Raw genomic sequence first — 20,293 nt, 5'->3', positions numbered from 1 at the left:
ATGAAACCTTAAGTGGTTGGTCTTTCAAATGTCACTCACAACCTTTTTTTTCTTTTATAAACAAATACAGCTAGCTCTCACAAAATAATTGTCAGGGCCTAGGACCTAGATGATTGAGACTTAAGCTGACATCTGTGGAGGGGAGGATACCATGTTAACAAAATCCACAGCTCTCAGCTTCTATATGTTCTTTTTAACAGCACATACATCTCGTAAACAATATTCTGACTTGTAACCGAAAGCTTTTTAGTCATTCTTTTATAGGGGCAGGTTGTGTTTCTCATCCTCTCTTGTTTATACAGCAGCCTTTTTTTTTACTCTTCCCCTGCTGTAACAGCAGTACATCGTGGCATTTATACTCAGGACCGGCAAATCTGTTTATGACGTATCCTGCTGAGGAACTTAATCAAATGGCATTAAAAGGCCCTGTTCTTCCCACACAAGTGGAGCTTATCAGATAAACTGTGAAACTGAAGGGTTTCTAGGGACACTTGATAATAAAGCAGGTAAGAGTTAGCTCTGCGGGCTTAAATCATGGTCTTGTATCAGTCAGGTACTTTTATCCCAGGCTAATCTTGCAGCTAGTGAGCCGCTGAATTTGGATGTCATATGAAGGGGTAATAAAGTTATTCTGCGGCTGATTATATTTTTATTTCAAGGCAGAGCTGCTAATGGGATTTTCTGCCTCATGTGCCAAGCAAACCTGGTTCACCCATTTTGCTAAGCCGTGCTTTATAAAATAATTCACTGTTGACTGGAGTTAACAGCATTGTAAACCATGAAGCAGAATTTGCCAGATAACTGTTTGGCGTTTAAACAGCCCATTCCTCCAAGACTGTATATTGTGGCTTAATAGGATATACAAACAACTGAAGTGTCTGCTTTGGTTCAAAGCATCTAAAACTAATGCCTATCTCATTTTGCTTTGGAAAAACAATTTCAGAAGAATCAAATCAATCGTTTGTTAAAAGAAGGTGAATAGAATTCAGTCGCACAGGGAACCAAAATGTTTGTGGCTTGAGATGTTGTGTGAACTAAGACGGTGTGGTCAATAAGCCACAGCTCATGCTTTAGCATGTTGCGTGAGTTCAGGCAATTGTGGTTTATTCAGTAAACCATGGTAGAGCAAACCTCAGCTTAATAGGACATTGAACACAGCTATAGCCTTGTATTGCTGTTAAGGTTTCAAGGATAAGTTTGCATACCATGATGGTTCAGTGTGTTACACACTCATTCGGTACAGTGAGTTTGTATTTGAGTGTGTTAACTGAGTTGGGCAGTTTGCTTATTTCACTGACCTATGGTCCAGTTAACTCTGAATTAGCATGTCGTGTGAATGCAGGCTAACAGTTATGGCATGTTATTTGTGTTGTGCTCCAAAATATGTATAAAAAAAGTTGATCTATTACGCTAAAATGGCTACTCCTCTTGGAATTGTTATCAAGCATTCTTATCCAGTTCCTCTGTGAGGCACTTCTGCAATTTCTGCAGCTTTTGGAGGGCACTGTCCTTGGGTTATGCTCTCATCAGCCATCGTCAGGCCTTTTCCCATCTGCTCAATCATTGGCCATAAGACCTCTTGAAGCAAGATGCCTTGATTTTTGACGTTCCTAACTCTGAACAGGGACGCGGTGGCACTGCGGGTTAAATCGCTGAGCTGCCAAGCTTGCCGATCGGAAGGTTGGCGGTTTGAATCCGCGTGATGGGGTGAGCTCCCGTTGCTAGTCCCAGCTCCTGCCAACCTAGCAGTTCGAAAACATGCAAATGTGAGTCGATTAATAGGTACCGCTTCGATGAGCAGGTAACGGTCTTCCGTTTAGTCATGCCAGCCACATGACCACGGAAGTGTCTACGGACAAACGCCAGCTCTTCGGCTTTGAAACGGAGATGAACACCGCCCCCTAGAGTCGGACACGGCTGGACTTAATGTCAAGGGAAACCTTTACCTTTACCCTAACTCTGAACAGGGGTTTTTCTCTTACGTACAAAGGCGGGATGGCAGTTGTCACACCCATCAATGTTTTATCTGTAGATGCTAAACTTGCAGTTCTAAAATTGCAGGTTCTTAATCCCCAGGAGAGAGCCAGTGTGGTGTAGTGGTTAAGGCACCAGGCTAGAAACCAGGAGACTGTGAGTTCTAGTCCTGCCTTAGGCACAAAGCCAGCTGGGTGACCTTGGGCCAGTCCCTCTCTCTCAGCCCTAGGAGGGAGGCAATGGCAAACCACTTCTGAAAAACCTTGCCAAGAAAACTGCAGGGACTAATCCAGGCAGTCTCTGAGAATCAGACACAATTGAACGGATTAAAAAAAATATCCCCAGGAAAGGTACGCAGAGGCTGTTCCTAGCTTCCTCTCTTCTTCTCTTCAGCTTTGCATCTAATCCATTCAAGATGGTCAGTCCTGGTTTACATAGTTGTTTGTTGTTATATTTGTTGTTTCCTCTGGCATGGGACATGGGTATGACTAGTCTACTCTGTCTTACTCAAAAGCGCTATGTGACAACCTTGATTAACCAAAGTCGGCATCTTTGACCAAAGTGATAATTAGTATCTATGGGCCCATCGGGGGAAACTAAAATTTCCTTCCATTTCTTTTCCTTACTAATTCTTACTCTTTTTCTGTGCTTTGGGTAATGTTCTATCTTGAAAGGAAATAGCCTGACAGGGTATGTATCTTTGTAAATGTGCTGTGCCATGCCCTTTAGCCTTAATGTGGTTTATTTGTGGTAACCCTACCATTATAGCATTATCAATCCATCGTTAAAAAGTTTTGGCTTATTGCAAGGTATGAACCCATCATAGTATCTAGAGCAGTGTTTCTCAACCTTGGCACCTTTGGGTAGACTTCAACTCCCAGAATTCCCCAGCCAGCCATGGAGATTGCTGGCTGGGGAATTCTGGGAGTTGAAGTTCACCCATCTTAAAGTTGCCAAGGTTGAAAAACACTGATCTAGAGTGAGTGGTAAGAAACTTGTGGCTTTGCAGAATTTGCTAACTACAACACCCAGCAACCTCAGTCAGCAAGACTGATCAATGGAGGATGTTGGAAGTTGTGGCTCAGTCATATTTGGAAGGCCACCAATGTCCTGCCTTTTTTGATTTATTGAAGAAGAGAAGTAGGGATTCTTTTTTCAAGTCTGAAGGTGAACAGTCTTCCCAACCCTAGACAAAGGACTTCTGCTTGAGAGACAAATCAGCTGGCAATGCAATCCCTGTTTTGGGACTCAGTCTTTCTTTAGGAAAAGAAACAAGAAGCACCTCTTTCCCCAAGCTTTTGATAATTGATTTCAACATTAGTTTTGCTTCTGTTTTTTAGCTACAACATTAGTTTTGCTTGGGGTTTTTTGGTACTATTAGCTGCTTTGAGCATTCAGCGGAGTAGAACAAGGAGGCTGTACGTTGAATAAAACAATAAATCCGCACCCTAGAGTCCCTCCCACCAGCCTGGATTTTATACCTTTCTTGGATTTTATTTATTTACTGTATTTTATTATAACTGTTTTATGTGATTTTAATGTTTATATTTTGTGCTGGATTTTACTGTAAACCACCCAGAGTCCCTCTTTTGGGGGAGATGGGCGTTGGCTAAATTTGAGCAATAAATCCAGCTCTTCATTGGGTATTATTCCATGTTATTCATGACAACACATTGCTGAAATAAGAAGCATAGATATAAGGGGATGCTATTTAATTATAACAAGGTTTGCTATAATACAAAAACAAAACCATGCTTAAATGCAGCATGTTTTACAATTATCTTCCTGTTTATGTGACATTTTAGCTTAATTGTTTGCAAATTAAACTGGAAGGGTAATTGCCCTGCACAGATAAACACAGTAATAAGCCAGAGCATAAACAAAATAAAACCAAAAGTGCAACTGGTGCTTTTCCCTATCATGAGATATTACTGATACTCATCGCTGTGTTCCTCATTAGTAACAAAACTCTGTGAGTCGGGACTCAGAAGATCAGCTCCCCTAGGCAAAAGTCAGGTCCTCCTGACAGCCCCAGTTCCTTTTTCGCAAATTTTATGTGTCAAGATAAAAAACAGTGGAGTAACAAACTCAGTTTAGCTGTTGCACTTCAGTGTCACTGTCTCTGTCTCCTGGGTTAAACATATTGCATATAAATACATAAAGATTTCTACATGATGTATGAACGTTGGAAACGGAGTAAAGCAAGCATTCCCGTTGGAACCCTGCAACTGCTCACAGTTATACTGAAATGCCAATGCCAGCTAGTGTGCTAGTAGCGGTCGTAAGGCAGCCCCTGGGAATGAGATCCATAGCCACGCTGTGGCCAGCCATGTTGAGGGAAGGAAGGGTGTCCGTGTTGAGGCTGCTGATAGTTGGTGCCCCAGGCTTTCTCGTGCGAACGATCAGATCTGCGGCCTCCTGGCTGGTCGTATCTGTGTCCCCTGCCTCGGAAGTGCCTGCTGTCTCTAAATCTGCAAAAGGGAAACATGGCATGCTGAAACACAGATTTAGAGTAGACCACTGGCATTACCCCAGCAGAGCGTATGCATTTTGAAGAAGAAAGATACTATTACAGTTATACTGAGTGAAATGGGGCTTATCTGTGTACATGAAGAATTGGATGACTTGTCAAATATTTGCATTCTCCTCTATTTGAAGATGTTGGACTTCTGTCATTTAGGAAGTGTATGAAGAGCTATGAATTTAGAACTTTGAGTTTCTCCCTCCCCCCCATTCTGTCTATCCTATCTATCTATCTATCCATCTATCCCGTCAATCCTGTCTGTCTGTCTGTCTGTCTATCTATCTATCGCCAATTTAACCTGGTGTTTCTCTGGGTACATTCAACTATAATTCTTCTCTCTCCCATCTGGTGTTGAGGGCACCTAGTGTTCTCTACCCACAGAGGAGTTCAGTTAAGGAAGGAAAGGAGCAGTAAAGCAAACCCAGGCCATTAGCACAAGCAGTGGTGGGACAAAATTGGGTAACCCCTCTTTCCTGGTTCTTGCCTTCTGAGACAGGCAGAAAAAAGCAGGAAATTCAAACACGCTTTGGAGGCGTTGCTGGGCAGGGCTGATGCACTAACTGGCAGATCACAACTTGCGAGGCCTTCCCGACATCCCAGCTCTCTTCACAAGCGAAGCCAGCCTGGTCAACAGAGATGATAGAAAGCACTATCTTTATTATTACTGTCATAATAAATAATATAAATAAATAATAAATATTATTATTATTATGGTCGTAATAATAAAAGATTGATTGATAAAGCCTAGCAGCTTCTGAAGGGCCACACCTCGTCCATCCTTGTCCTAGAGAAGCAAAGCCAAGAGGCAAGATGTTCCGAAGATGCCTTCCTTGGTTGACGTCATCCCCTCTCCTCGGTGGGTGGGGTGACACAAAGAGGAAGAAGCCAACAATTCACTTCTGAATGTCAATCTAAAATATCCTTACGATACTACATTCAGAAGCACAACAGAACAGTTTTCCAAAGGGAAGTAATTCTCTTCCATCTTTATCAGATAATCAGAGATACATCCTTTTTTCTTTTTTTAAGGAAGGAAGGTGATTGGAAAGAGGGATGGTTTTTATTTCAAGGTTTCTTTAAACTTCTCTTCAAAATACCCCAACTGATTTTATTTTATAAATTTATTCACTGCCCATCTTTCCCCCATGGGAGAGCAATGCTTGGGAATTTGGAATCCAAATCATGAGCAATTAACCGCTTGGCTTCTCTTTTCATCTGGCTGCTTTGCCTTTGGTCACTTGATGTTGAAAACTAACTCTTGTGACATTTGTTTTTAGCTTTAAAGACAGAACACCTTGATCTTTATTAGCCACTTCTGCTCTCTAGTAACTGATAAAGAATGAGATGAAAGCTGCAACCAACCAAGTAAAGTTTCTCATCAGTTGACATGATTTTTCCCGAGGACTGCTGTCTAAATAATATTTTAAGAACATATGTGTAAAATGTAAAGGAGGCCGAGGCATGGCAAGACCACAGCTATATACAGAAGATTGTGGGCTCAGTCTCTCAGATTAGTAGCTGAGTTGAGAAAGGCCTCTCTCCAAGGTGGTTGGAGAACTCTAAGCAATCTGACTATATAACATATTTCATACAGAATTTTTCTTTTTCATTTCAGAATGGATCCTTCACACTTCTCTTCTCACATACATACAGGAATGGCTCCAGAATGAGCAACATCCCTGTAGTTTGCCTTCCTGTCACCCCCACTTATGTACCTTTTAAACTTAAGGTAAAACACACTATTTCTGCCTCACTTATTCTAAGATGCAGGACACCGTTCACTCACCAAGGATATTTTGCCCTTTCTGTGTTTGTCTCTCCCTGCTTGTCCTAGTTTTTTTTGCCTGGTCCCACCACTGACCCTGAAATTCCATATGAGCAGCACAGCAGGCAGCCTAATGCACAACATCCTCTCCCCTTTTCCAAGTGCGAACCGCCAACATGAAGATCACGCTAAGGACAGAGGCAGAATGTAAGGCCAAGAGCTGAGGAACAGAATCCAGAAATGTCTGTTGGGTGTAAAATCTCAAGTGCTGAATAGTGGACTGGGGGGAGGGAGCAGAAGGATGCATATTCAGCAGTTACCAAGAATCACAAGAAATAAAGATTGAGCACTATTATTTAAAAATGAGTATGATTTTTTTTTGACCACCAGGAAAAAAGAAGAAATCGTCTGTTGCTTAGTACAATTACCGTTTTTTGTAAATAACCATGCAACGGAAGACAAGCCATTTGGCTGGTCAGAAATAGCCTGAAGTTCTCTTCTCTGCCCCAAAAAATCCCACTTCACAACCAGTAAGCAATTGGTGCCACAGGCAGTGCTCTCAAAAGTTTCAGTTTATTCCTCTTCACCTAAAAAGCTCTTTGCTTTGCACCAATTGTGACACTGCAAGTTGTGTCTGTTGAAGAAAGGCTCTAGGTTTTCCCAGTCACTTGGCCTGGAGAAAAAAACAGCATCAAAAGCTTCCTCAAAGCACCAGCAACCCAGAATTGCCCACCAAGAGCTGTCCCTTCAGCCAGTCTAACCAGGAGTCTGTTTTTCAAGGAGGAAGAGTTAGATCTTGGCCCTGCCCACTGGCTGGATTCACACACACTTCTGATCCACACTGGGTTTTAGTTTAGTGCAGTGTTTGAACTCAGCCACAATCCTTTTCAGCTACCGGTTCTAAAGTCAAACTAACCTTTGCCAAAAGAGACATCATGTCCTGATTTGTACACCACCCTACTCCACTGTTACTAAACGGTGGTTTGTTGACGAAGGCACAATTTGATGAGCTCACACATCATGCTAAACCAAAATCAGCCCAGCCACTCTCTGCATTGTGTACATTCAACCACAAAAAGCACTAATATGGTGTCCACATTTTTTTCCTAGCTATACAACAAAAACTTTTTTTAAAAAAAGCAGATGTAATACCGATCTCTGTTTCGCTGGTTGCCACCCGATCTGTTCTGCCAGTCTTCTATCAAAGGAGGTGGATCAGCCGGGCGTTGAACATACTTCTGATACTCCTCATCTGCTGAAGTGTATCGATGTGCAAACTTACTTTCATAATTCTGGAGGATCTCAGACACAGAAGGCACACTTGGTTCTCTGCAAGTTCAAAAAGTATCTTGTAAAATGTCTGTAAAAGTTAAGAAATTAAAGTTACTGACAAACTGGACTTGCAAGATGTCCTTTTTAATAGAGGACATTTTTATGGAAAAAGGGGATAGAAATGCAATAAATAAGCATATATAGTTGAGGAGAATGGCTCTCATAGACTTGGCTGAGGAACTGCTTATTTTGAAGTTGGAAATAACTTCTAAGATCATATGGAATAAAAACTGTACCGCCTCTGAACCGTTAGGTTGAATAAAGCTCTCCCCAGCCATTTATGGTAGCTCATTCTGTCAACCTTCTGGGTATTTTATCTCCTTTAGGAAGGAATGTATACAGACAATAAACAGTATACAATTGTGATTTTGCTGTAGTAAAGCAGGCTTTGCAAGAAGTCACTGTGTTTCAACCTCCTGAAAGCCTAACTGAGTAGTACTCAGTAGTACTGGGATAAAAAAAGAGAGACACAATCTTAAATGTTTTTCTGTGCTTCCAGTCACAGGGAGGTGGTGACATGTTTGACATTTAATCATTTGCAGCTTTCAACAATGTGAAAGAATTTCAGCAATTGTGGGCAGGCTACTTACACAACTACTGTAGAGAAATGTTTCTAGAAAACAAGGCTACTGTCCCAATTTGTGACCAACCAGGTTATAATCCCTAGGTAATTTCTAAAGTGTGGTTTGATCATTCAGTTGTTTCTAGCTCTTTGTGACCTTACAAACTTATCCTCATAATAAATTTCTAAGCTAAGTTAATAATAAATTTCTAATATATTTTTACTGGTATCCATGCATGTATATTTACTGCATGCATATCCCCTCCTTCAAGACATATAGGCCTAATGTTGCTTGTTTGGTTTTGCCCATATATTGTATGAACTTAGCTACTTTGATCTTAAGCCATTAATGTGTTTGCAAAGCTAGGCAATTTTAGTTTATTCAGAAACTATGGGTAAATAAGCCACAGATTAGTAGGGCATGCATGAAGCTCCACAGCTGTTTACAATGTTATTCTCATTACCATTTATATACCACTTTAGAGGTTTTCTGATTTTCCTGTATGGAAACCCCATGCTCTTAAAATTACAGTATTTGCCAAGCAGCTTACATTTAAAATTAGGTTTTTAAAATGCAACTAAAATGTCCAAACAGGAACAGGAAAGCACTAGCCATTATAGTAAATATTAAATATCACATTTAAAGTACTATAAGTAAATCAAGTTGTTGTTTTACCCCTTATACAGGTCAGAATGTAGCAAATACTCTACAGCAGCCAATTCCTTTACTGGGAATTGTCTCTTAATCTTAAGACACGGTATTTGGTCTCTTGCCATGACTCTTCTTGCATTTTCTGTTTTATCTTTATGCACTTGAGCAAACAGAATAAAGTGGGCAGATAATCTTTTATGGGTCTCACTATGCCACTTCTGTAAACCACTAGCATAGGTAGCAGAACATAGCCACATTTTTATCAAGGAAATGTGGAAGGAATTTGCATTCCACATTTTGATCTACAAAACTATTTCAGGGTGGTGTAGACAAAAATGAATATTCTTAATCCAGAAACATACCAATGCAAACACAATCATTTAAAATAAACGGACCTTAACCATTGCAGGGTTATCTATATTTAGGCTTTATGGCTTGTTTTCCATTTTGCTATCTTGGTTTGAGTTCTGCCTTTACAGCATACACTGCACAATTATGCCTTCCCACAGCCATCCAACGAATATTAAGATAAGGGAAATGTAACAGCCAGACCAGACCTGTTCATCCAGTCTTCAACCTTAGGAGGTGGACTGGCAGAACACTGGAGATCCTTTTGATATTCCTTATCCTCTGCAGTATATCGATCAGCAGACATGCTTTGATCATTCTGAACAGTGTCAGTGGTAGAAGTCATTCTGGAATTCCTGGAAATATTTAAAAAAAACACCTTGTTATTTTCTGAAAATCAAACACTTGTGTGAATTATTAACTTGATATTGTTGACAATCTGGCTATACAAAACCAGTTTAACATGAGTAAGTTTCTCTTTCCTTTATGAAGTGATAGCTGTCCTTTAAGGACTGTGGGCACATAAAATATGTACATACCCTGAAAGAATAACTAATGGACATACTGGGACATGCAACTTTGCTTTGAAAAACAGCAAAACAAAAAGTATTGTTTGTTTGTTGTACATAATCTTCAAAGACACATTGTTGCAAGCAGATGCCAGGACAACGTAAGAGGCATTTTTAAAAGGTAATTATCAGATTGTCATTGCTGTCTGACAAAAGTGAAAGTAACAGTCGGCCCAGGAAAAGGATTTGCATCAGAGCACAGAAGTTGGATAGAATACCCAGGCTCAAAAAACTTTTGAGCAAGAGCAAAATACTTCACTTTCCCTTCAACTATAGCCATGCAGAAAATTCTTGAGCTCTCTTGCCCTTCCCGATGAGTTCACTGGAAGCACATTCATTTCCGTGTAAATGTGCTCAGGACTAAACTTCAAAAGGGGGAGAGATGTTTACAGTTGCTCACAAGAGAGCAGGAAGTCTAACCACCACCACCACCACCCCATTGCAGATATCCAGCATCTATTTTAAAAGGCTGCATTGATCCACGGGAGGGCCAGTTTCACCTAGTGGTCAAGGCATCAGCCTAGAAAGGACATGAGTTCTAGTCCCGCCTTGGGCATGAAGCCAGCTGGATGACCCTGGGCCAGTCATTCTCTCTCAGCCCTAGGAAATAAAAGGCAAGGGCAAACAAAGCCTTGACAAGAAAACTGCAGGGTCGTGTCCAGGCGGTCGCCAGGAGCCAAAAAAAAAGACCCAAAGCTGCACAAGTTCGTGCACGCACACACAATCTATGGAGTCTCTATCCATACAATCTTTTTTAAAAAAAAAGCCTTCCCTGTTGCAAGTGTAATTCTGGGAAAAGCTATGATGGCTAGTAAACGTTAGGGATATATATTATAACTTCTGCTATCAGCGGCAAGCAGGCTCTCTACCAGCTGCAGAGGAAGAGAAACGGGAGCACGTTGTTGCCTTCCTGTCCTGCTTGTCCCAGACCTCTAGCTACCTGCTGCGGGTCTAGAAATTACACAACGGGTCTGTAAGCACAAAACTACACAACGAGTCACCACGGGGGCGGGGGCCAGAGGGAGCAGAGAGCCGGAAAAGAAAGCCACCCTGATCTGAGCGGTACTCCGGTCCAGCCGGCCCCTCCCCCTCCACGCGCTCCTGGGGATGAGCTGCAGAATCCTTGCAAGACCCGGAGGACTAGCTCCTTGGCGCAAAAACCAAAACAACCCAGGGGGAAAGAGAGACGCCAGTGAACACCCGGATGGCAGATTTTAAAGCCCCCAGGCTTTAAAATAACCAATTATTACTACTACTACTACTACTATTATTACGGTGCTTGTTCTTATTACCCACCAACAGCGAAGCAAAGAGAAGAAAAAGAACCCTTCACCCTCGATCCGACACCGGGAACCTCCTCCCTTCCGCCCGCTCAATCTTGGACTTCCGGTTCCGCTTCGCCCCGCCCACCGGAGGCCGGTTTCGACGCGTGGGGGCGGGCCACTGGGCGGGGCCTGAACGCTTTAGAAAAGACTGGCTTGGAGGCGGGGCTTGGCTGCTTGTTTGAGATGGTCCTGTGGTGGTGGTGGTGGTGGTCGCTGCTAGCCTGCCGCCCCCGACAGAGTTGTTGCTTTGTTTTTTTAACCTGAAGGCGAGAGTCTCAGGCCCAGCGGGGAAATGGGAGCAGGTTCCTATTTTGGCAACCGAGAAGTAAATTCCTCAGCCCATTGAGCAGTTGGCCCCTGAAAGTTAAAGGAATTGTCTTCCTGATTGCAGCGTTGGTGCCTGGAGTTCGCCCTAAGCCTCCCTTAAACTACCAGAACACAGCCATGCGGCTGAAGGAAGGTATATCTTCTATACAGGAGAGCAGCGCCCTGAGAAGACTCCCTGGCAGGGCCAGCTAAGGCTGCGCTGGCCCCTTCCTAGGGGTGCCAAAGTTCAGGGGGTGCTAAAATTGAAAAGACGTCACAAAAGCACAATGAAAAAGCGGAGAACAGTAACGGTGCACGTTATGAGCCAGCACACCCACTCCAGGGTTAAGTACAATTTTGGCGATGTCATTAAAATTACTTACTGTGTAACTAGGGTGAAAGGAGAAGAAAAGAAATTGTCCGGGGCTGAAAATCCGAAGTATAAAGCTCAAAAACTCAAAGAAAAAAAGGGGGCACTTTTTTGAAATCCCTAACAAAATGGGCCAATCCAAATGGCTCCCAGAATATGACTTCCCCTAGGGTGCCAAAATGTCCAGAACCAGACCTGTTTGCTGGGTTGCCTTGTTTGACCCTCTGTGTTGAATAACCACGCCAAGGGCAGTTTGCAAAGAACCAGCATCAAATTAGAGGACTGGCCAGCTTCACCCGATACATGAAAACAAGCCCTAGCTGTGTTCCCCAGCTCACAAAATGCAATGCGAATGCCAGACCAGGTGATGACTTAGATGCTGCCTGGAGAAAGCTGCTGAGCTCAAAATTGCTGTAAGACTGTAGACTAAGTATCAAAGGTATGCTATGCTGTCTGCAGCATCACACAGCTCAGCTGGGCCTGTATGTTGTTTATTCGTTTAGTCGCTTCCGACTCTTCGTGACTTCATGGACCAGCCCACGCCAGAGCTTCCTGTCGGTTGTCAACAGCCCCAGCTCCCCCAGGGATGAATCCATCACCTCTAGAATATCATCTATCCATCTTGCCCTTGGTTGGCCCCTCTTCCTTTTGCCTTCCACTCTCCCTAGCATTAGCATCTTCTCCAGGGTGTCCTGTCTTCTCATTATGTGGCCAAAGTATTTCAGTTTGGCCTTTAATATTCCCTCAAGTGAGCAGTCTGGCTTTATTTCCTGGAGGATGGACTGGTTGGATCTTCTTGCAGTCCAAAGCACTCTCAGAATTTTCCTCCAACACCACAGTTCAAAAGCATTGATCTTCCTTCTCTCAGCCTTCCTTATGGTTCAGCTCTCGCAGCCATATGTTACTACGGGGAACACCATTGCTTTAACTATGTGGACCTTTGTTGTCAGTGTGATGTCTCTGCTCTTAACTATTTTATCGAGATTTGTCATTGCTCTTCTCCCAAGGATTAAGCGTCTTCTGATTTCCTGACTGCAGTCAGCATCTGCAGTAATCTTCGCACCTAGAAATACAAAGTCTTTCACTGCTTCTACATTTTCTCCCTCTATTTGCCAGTTATCAATCAAGCTGGTTGCCATAATCTTGGTTTTTTGAGGTTTAGCTGCAAGCCAGCTTTTGCACTTTCTTCTTTCACCATCATAAGGCTCCTCAGTTCCTCTTCGCTTTCAGCTATCAAAGTGGTATCATCTGCATATCTGAGATTGTTAATGTTTCTTCCAGTGATTTTAACCCCAGCCTTGGATTCCTCAAGCCCAGCATGTCGCATGATGTGTTCTGCGTACAAGTTGAATAGGTAGGGTGAGAGTATACAGCCCTGCCGTACTCCTTTCCCAATCTTAAACCAGTCCGTTGTTCCGTGTTCTGTTCTTACTGTTGCTACTTGGTCGTTATACAGATTCTTCAGGATGCATACAAGATGACTTGGTATCCCCATACCAGTAAGAACTTGCCACAATTTGTTATGGTCCACACACTCAAAGGCTTTAGAATAGTCAATAAAACAGAAATAGATGTTTTTCTGAAACTCCCTGGCTTTTTCCATTATCCAGCGGATATTGGCAATTTGGTCCCTAGTTCCTCTGCCTTTTCTAAACCCAGCTTGTACATCTGGCAATTCTCGCTCCATGAATTGCTGAAGTCTACCTTGCAGGATCTTGAGCATTACCTTACTGGCATGTGAAATGAGTGCCACTGTTCGATAGTTTGAACATTCTTTAGTGTTTCCCTTTTTTGGTATGGGGATATAAGTTGATTTTTTCCAATCAGATGGCCATTCTTGTGTTTTCCAAATTTGCTGGCATATAGCATGCATTACCTTGACAGCATCATCTTGCAAGATTTTGAACAGTTCAGCTGGGATGCCGTCGTCTCCTGCTGCCTTGTTATTAGCAATGCTTCTTAAGGTCCATTTAACCTCACTCTTCAGGATGTCTGGCTCTAGCTCACTGACCACACCGTCAAAGTTATCCCCGATATTGTTATCCTTCCTATACAGGTCTTCTGTATATTCTTGCCACCTTTTCTTGATCTCTTCTTCTTCTGTTAGGTCCTTGCCATCTTTGTTTTTGATCATACCCATTTTTGCCTGGAATTTACCTCCAATGTTTCTAATTTTCTGGAAGAGGTCTCTTGTCTTTCCTATTCTATTGTCTTCTTCCACTTCCGCGCACTGCTTGTTTAAAAATAATTCCTTATCTCTTCTGGCTAACCTCTGGAATTTTGCATTTAATTGGGCATATCTCCCCCTATCACTGTTGCCTTTTGCTTTCCTTCTTTCTTGGGCTACTTCTAGTGTCTCAGCAGACAGCCATTTTGCCTTCTTGGTTTTCTCTTTCTTTGGGATGTATTTTGTTGCTGCCTCCTGAACAATGTTGCGAACTTCTGTCCATAGTTCTTCTGGGACCTTATCTACTAAGTCCAGTCCCTTAAATCTATTCTTCACCTCCACTGCATATTCCTTAGGAATATTAATGAGCTCATATCTAGCTGATCTGTGGGTCTTCCGTAATCTCTTTAGTCTGATCCTAAATTGTCCAAGAAGAAGTTCGTGATCTGAACTACAGTTAGCTCCAGGTCTTGTTTTTACTGACTGTATAGATGTCCGCCACCTTTGGCTGCAAAGGATGTAGTCAATCTGATTTCGGTGTTGTCCATCTGGTGAAGTCCATGTATAAAGCCGTCTCTTAGGTTGCTGGAAGAGAGTGTTCGTTATGCAGAGTGAGTTGTCTTGGAAAATTCTATCAGCCTATGTCCTGCTTCATTTTGTTCTCCCAGGCCATGTTTACCTGTAATTCCAGGTGTCATTTGACTGCCCACCTTAGCATTCCAGTCTCCTGTGATGAAAATAACATCTCTTTTAGGCGTGTTGTCCAGTAGGTGCTGCAGATCCTCATAGAACTGCTCTACTTCAGTTTCTTCAGCATGTGTGGTTGGGGCGTATATTTGGATCACTGTGATGTTAGATGGCTTGCCCTGAATTCAAACTGAGATCATTCTATCGTTTTTTGGATTGTATCCAAGCACTGCTTTAGCCACTTTACTATTAATTATGAAGGCTACTCCATTTCTTCTGTGGTCCTCTTGTCCACAGTAGTAGATGGTGGTCATTTGATGTGAAGTGGCCCATTCCAGTCCATTTCAGTTCACTGACGCCCAAAATGTCTATCTTTAATCTTGACATCTCACCAATAACCACATCCACTTTGCCCTGGCTCATAGATCTTACATTCCAGCTTCCAATGGTGTGTTGATCCTTAGAACATCGGATTCGCTGTTCACCACCAGCACTGTCGGCCACTAGCCGTCCTTTCGGCTTTGAGCTAGCTGCGTCATCACGTCTGGGTCAGTTGAACTCATCCTCTGTTCCTCCCCAGTAGCATTTTGACCATCTTCCGACCTGGGGGTCTCATCTTCCGATGGTATACCGACATATCTCTGGTTGTACTGATCCATTTAGTTTTCACGGCAAGAATACTGGGGTGGGTTGCCATTACCTTCCCCAGGGATCGCATTTAGTCTGACCTCTCTGTCACGACCTTCCCGTCTCGGGTGGCCCTTCACGGTTTAGCTCATGGCATCACTGAGGTGCTCAAGCTCCAGCACCACAACAAGGTAACAATCCTTTGCTGAAGGGGCCTGTATATAAATATTCATATTAAAGCTGAAGGAAAAGGTCTGATGCTCAGTGTCAGGTAAGCATCAAAATAGAACGTCCCTGCTGGCTCCAATCTCCTTGTGGGGGTCTACGACAGAGATAGGCATCCAGCAGAAGCCCTTGTGTTATGAGTAACGACATCATTGTGTAACTGGTGCAAGTTCCATAATTTGTGTGATGTCACTTGTCTCCCCCGTGTTGACCCCCTAAAATGTTTGGACTCCACCCTTCTCTGTACTATATATGGACAATAAGGCCCAGATATTTCAACACTTTTTATTGTTGTCCCTCCCTTGAGAGCTGGGTGGGGTGGACTGGGCTGACTAGCATGAAGGCGCTGTTCAAGTGCATGACACTGGGTGATCCTCATCACCTGGAACCGTCTTTTGGACCAGGCTTTTCTATTTAAATAGGAAATAAGGGAGGAAATTACCTTGCAGAGAAGGGCTTCTGGGGTCTTTGTAACCCTTAATAATAGCACCCCTTGGGTCACATGACCAGGAGGGAGGCAGGCTTAGAATGGCATAATTGGCAGCGTTCCAAACAACAGCCCAACTCTCTTCAATTGGGGTGTGTGCTTTTTTTTCCAGGAAAACAAAATTTTCCTGGAATTTTTTTTCTCCAGAGACTCTAGACTGCTTTGGCCCACTCTTGAACTCAATCTTTCTTTTGCTGTTTTCTCCTGTCTCCCGCACAAATTTGGTTTATTCTGTTCAATACTCATTTTTTTAAATTAGAATTTTACAATACAATAAAAGTATAAACAATGAAAAGAAAAAGAAGTAACAAAAGAAAGAAAACATAGAATTAGGACTTCTGCCCTTGTTTCTATCAAGTAATTGCCATCTTACTTTTTCCCCTCCCTCTTTAACCCTTTCTAACCCCCAGATCCATAAATCATCAATTCAGTCTTTTCTTCTTTCAGCAAAAAGTCCATATAAGGCTTCCAGTCTTTTAAAGAAGTCTTAATCGTTTTTTTCCTGACCAAACTGGTCGGCTTTGCCATTTCTTCAAGCTCCGTCAATTTTATAACCCAATCTTCTACTGTGGGTATTTTGTTATTCTTCCACCTTTGTGCATACAATAATCTTATCACAGTTACCATATACAAAATTAATTTCTCATATTCCTTTTCTAGTTCAGCACCATAAAGCCCTGATTCTGTTCAATGTTCAGAGAGGTATCCCATTGACAGAAAAATGGGCAGATGGAAAGACAGTTCTGAATCCGTCTTTCCCCCACTCCCATCAGTACAATATAAGAATGAAAAGGACATCCCAGCTGATCCATGCCTTGATCGGAAGGAAGAGCTTAGCTCTCACTCTTCTTTCAACTGTCAACAGCACTGGCAGATGTACTTCTGGATATATGCCCAGCACATTTTCCTCCCCACAAAGTGACCCAAAAAGTATGCAAAGAGCTTTGGCATCAGAAGATGTGATTGCGAGACACCAGGTGCTTTGAAAAGCTGAGTGTTGTTGCATTGCTATACACTTAGCACCTTATATTGTCTGGTTTAAATTCATAATTATGTCCTAGGACTGGACACTGTGTATACTAAAAATGCCAATAAAATCTGGGGATAAATCCTTGGTAGGATAAATTCTTGAAGAGCACTAAATTTAACAGGCTTCAACACTTACCCCACAGCAGTTTTGGAGGGCTGATGGAAAAAAGTCCTCTATAAGCTGAGACTGTGCCCCTGTGGACAAGGGGCTGTTGAAACTATGGCTCATGTCCTGTTATACTGTACCCCCATAACAGCCTTTCTCAACTTTTTGTCCCTGGAGGAAACTTTGAAATATTTTTCAGGCCTTGGGGAACACATTCAGGCTCAAATATAAGCCAGAAGTTACCAAATCATATTCATTCCATGGGTAGGCCTGTATATATGCATCAACAGTGTTCTTAAACTAGAATTAAAAATGAAACTTACTTCTTTAATGTGAAGTTGCCTGAATTTGAAATAATTTTTTAAATAAATCATGATCTCCCAGGGAACCCCTAGTGACCTCTCGCAGAACCCTAGGGTGCCATGGAACCCTGGCTGAGAAATCCTGCTCTATAAGGATTCAAGGATCTGCCTTATAACTCCTTACCTGGTAAAACACCCAGGAAATTCTGATCTTTTTAATGTACAGTTGTTGTTGTCAGATAAACATGATTCAGTCTCCTTGAATGTAGCTAAATTTTGTTAGATTGCCTGTAAAATTAGGCAGGCTTTGATTATCCACTGACGACCCCAACACCAATTGTAATATTTTATCTTTTTTTGTTTTTGTTTTTATTTTTAATACATTTGTTTGCAATTTTGGTCAGTGACCACATCAAAAACCTTCCTTCCCTTCCTTCCTTCCTTCCTTCCTTCCTTCCTTCCTTCCTTCCTTCCTTCCTTCCTTCCTTCCTTCCTTCCTTCCTTCCTTCCTTCCTTTGTAGTCTTGGCTCCATATTAAGTTATTCTCCCAGAACAGCTTTAGACAGCAACCTTCAGTGTTCCCCTCACCAAAGTAGGTCTCTCTGGAATCAGGATTCATCTTCAATCAACATCATGTGTAGAGACTGCGGGTGGTTACAATATCTTTTAAATAGACACCTTAGAACAAAGAAACAATTCCCAGTCCCTGTTGTACTGAATTTCCAAAACAATGCTTATTAAAAGAGCCCTTCTTAATGCTGACCTTTAAATGTTAACTGCCTGTGGTTTTTTTTAAAGTTATTTTTCTGTGAGACATTTTTAAAGTGCATTTCCAGAACCTTTCTTTTTAGAGATGGGACTAACTCTTAGGTAAGCATATAATTCTTTCCCCCCTCCTTTCTAATACTACCAATTTCCTCCCTTATACTGATAATGATCTCCCACTGGGGACAATATTATTAAGTTGGCATATTGTTCCCCCATGTAGTGCTTTGAACTATGAAACACAGAGAACCTATGCATTGCCCAAGAGGTCTACCTCACAGATCACTCTAGATTGCAATACTCTTGCTATTACTGATGTGTGTAAGTTATGCCATGATAAAGCTAAATCCAAAAATGCCAGGGAATTTCTGGAAGTGTGGCATTCAGACAAATCAGCCATCAATAGACAAATAGAGATAAACCACATTTACACACCATTCAAAAGAAACAATAAAAAAAGCTAAGAAGGACACAGAAAGACCAGAACATGTCCCCTCCAGCAACCAACACCAGATAAACAAGGATTAAGACCAGACAAACAAGCAGAAAACAATACCCAGATCAAGGAACTACAAAAGAGACAAACAATCAAGCAGGCAAACAACAAAGCAGAAAACAATGCCCTAATCAAGGAACTACCAAGGAGAAAGCCACACCCCCACCCACACTGGCAGGGCAAGCTACTGTATATAAGCAGGGAGCAAACGCCACCCGCACTAGCACTGATGTTGTTACCTGGTTGGTAATGAAACGTCTGCAAGCCAACGCCCAAACTCAGAGACCACCAAGGACTCCACAGGCCATGATAAAGCCCGGTTTTTTAAAACTTATGTCAATCGAAGTATACTTTTCTTCTGGATTATGGTTGGAGATGTCCTTTGCTCTTGGACCTGAAAAGGTATTAGCTTCAGAAATGGAAAAAGCCAACCCAGGCTGTGATGCATTCTAAGAAGCAGTGAAAAGTGTCTTCTGAAAGGGAGGCTCACGTGATTCTGTAGCTCTGCAACAAGAATGGCTGAATTCTATAGTTATAACTGCTTGGTTGATACGTATACCCAGAGGCCGATAAGAGAGAAAGCAGAACAATGGACTGAGAAGAGAAAAAAAAATGGCAGCATCCTTTTTTTTGGCCCATATTTGGGGTCATAGGCGACTTAAGCAATTATCCCAATTTTTTTTTTCTTTTGATCTGTTCAGTCATGTCTGATTCTCACAGACTGCCTGGACAAGTCTCTGCAATTTTCTTGGCAAGGTTTTTTGGAAGTGGGTTGCCGTTGCCTCCTTCCTGGGGCTGAGAGACTGACTGGCCCACGGTCACCCCAGCTGGCTTTGTGCCTAAGGCGGGACTAGAACTCACGGTCTCCCGGTTTCTAGCCTGGTGCCTTAACCACTACATACCAAACTGGCTCTCTTATCCTATATGGGATGTTACCAAAATAGAAACAGGCATACAGTGTGCATATGTTAAATTATATCCATCAGTGCAAATGGATACATTGTTAATATCATTTTCATCTGGGGCTGCCCAAGGCCCTCTTCAAATGAAATTTGAATTGAACGACACCTCCGTGAATGACACTAATGATTTCGTTGGAATTAGGATACAGCAAGAAATAAATATGCCATCCGCTTTTAATAATTCAATTAATATCACCTTTCTGGTCTTGAAGCCACCCCTTGGGGCTTGCCCAGACAAAGAAAGGAACAAAGCCCAAAGTGAGTTTTGACAGTTCTCCTGCTTTGCCTGTACAGGCAAACCAGGAATGGCATCAAAACTTGCATCTGCCTGGGCAAGCCCACAGGCAGGATGGGGAGCAAAGCCCAAGGTGAATTTTGACCGGGTTCCTCTACAGGGTTCCAGCCTACAGTTTTAGACCCCAGGATTAAATAGAAATATGTATCATCTCACCATAGAGGGAAAGATTTAAGTAAGTGAGCTGTGTGCCTGTTCATCTGCTGTCCGGATGCTAATTCCAAGGATCCTGCTCTGATTTCATAGGGCTCTTCAATGTTTAAATGGAACATGGATGCTTCCCTAAACAGATGATGCTCTGTAACAAAGGATTGATGCCTGTCAGTCCAAGCCCTGGTCCACAGCTTAAGAATGATGAATGCAACAATGTGTTTGATTTCTAAATGTGGGCTCAGGGCCCAGAGTATTCTGGGCAGGT

The 20,293-nt window shown here is 42.4% G+C and overlaps 1 protein-coding gene across 1 annotated transcript; it reads right to left on the bottom strand.

Annotated features, from left to right (window-relative positions):
* Nucleotides 1-3,671: 3,671 nt before the first annotated feature.
* On the bottom strand, nucleotides 3,672-11,081 carry RAMAC (RNA guanine-7 methyltransferase activating subunit). The gene is made up of 4 exons (XM_063314058.1): nucleotides 11,023-11,081; nucleotides 9,367-9,513; nucleotides 7,416-7,592; nucleotides 3,672-4,445 (listed from the first exon to the last, which is right to left on the bottom strand). The coding sequence occupies exons 2-4, from the start codon at nucleotides 9,501-9,503 to the stop codon at nucleotides 4,244-4,246; spliced, it is 516 nt and encodes a 171-aa protein (XP_063170128.1). The 5' UTR covers nucleotides 9,504-9,513; nucleotides 11,023-11,081; the 3' UTR covers nucleotides 3,672-4,243.
* Nucleotides 11,082-20,293: the final 9,212 nt, after the last annotated feature.

Source organism: Candoia aspera, chromosome 13, assembly GCF_035149785.1.
Source record: "Candoia aspera isolate rCanAsp1 chromosome 13, rCanAsp1.hap2, whole genome shotgun sequence".
Classification (NCBI taxonomy): Eukaryota; Metazoa; Chordata; class Lepidosauria; order Squamata; family Boidae; genus Candoia; species Candoia aspera.
Note: the sequence above shows the minus strand (reverse complement) of the source record. Positions and strands in the feature narration are given on the sequence as shown.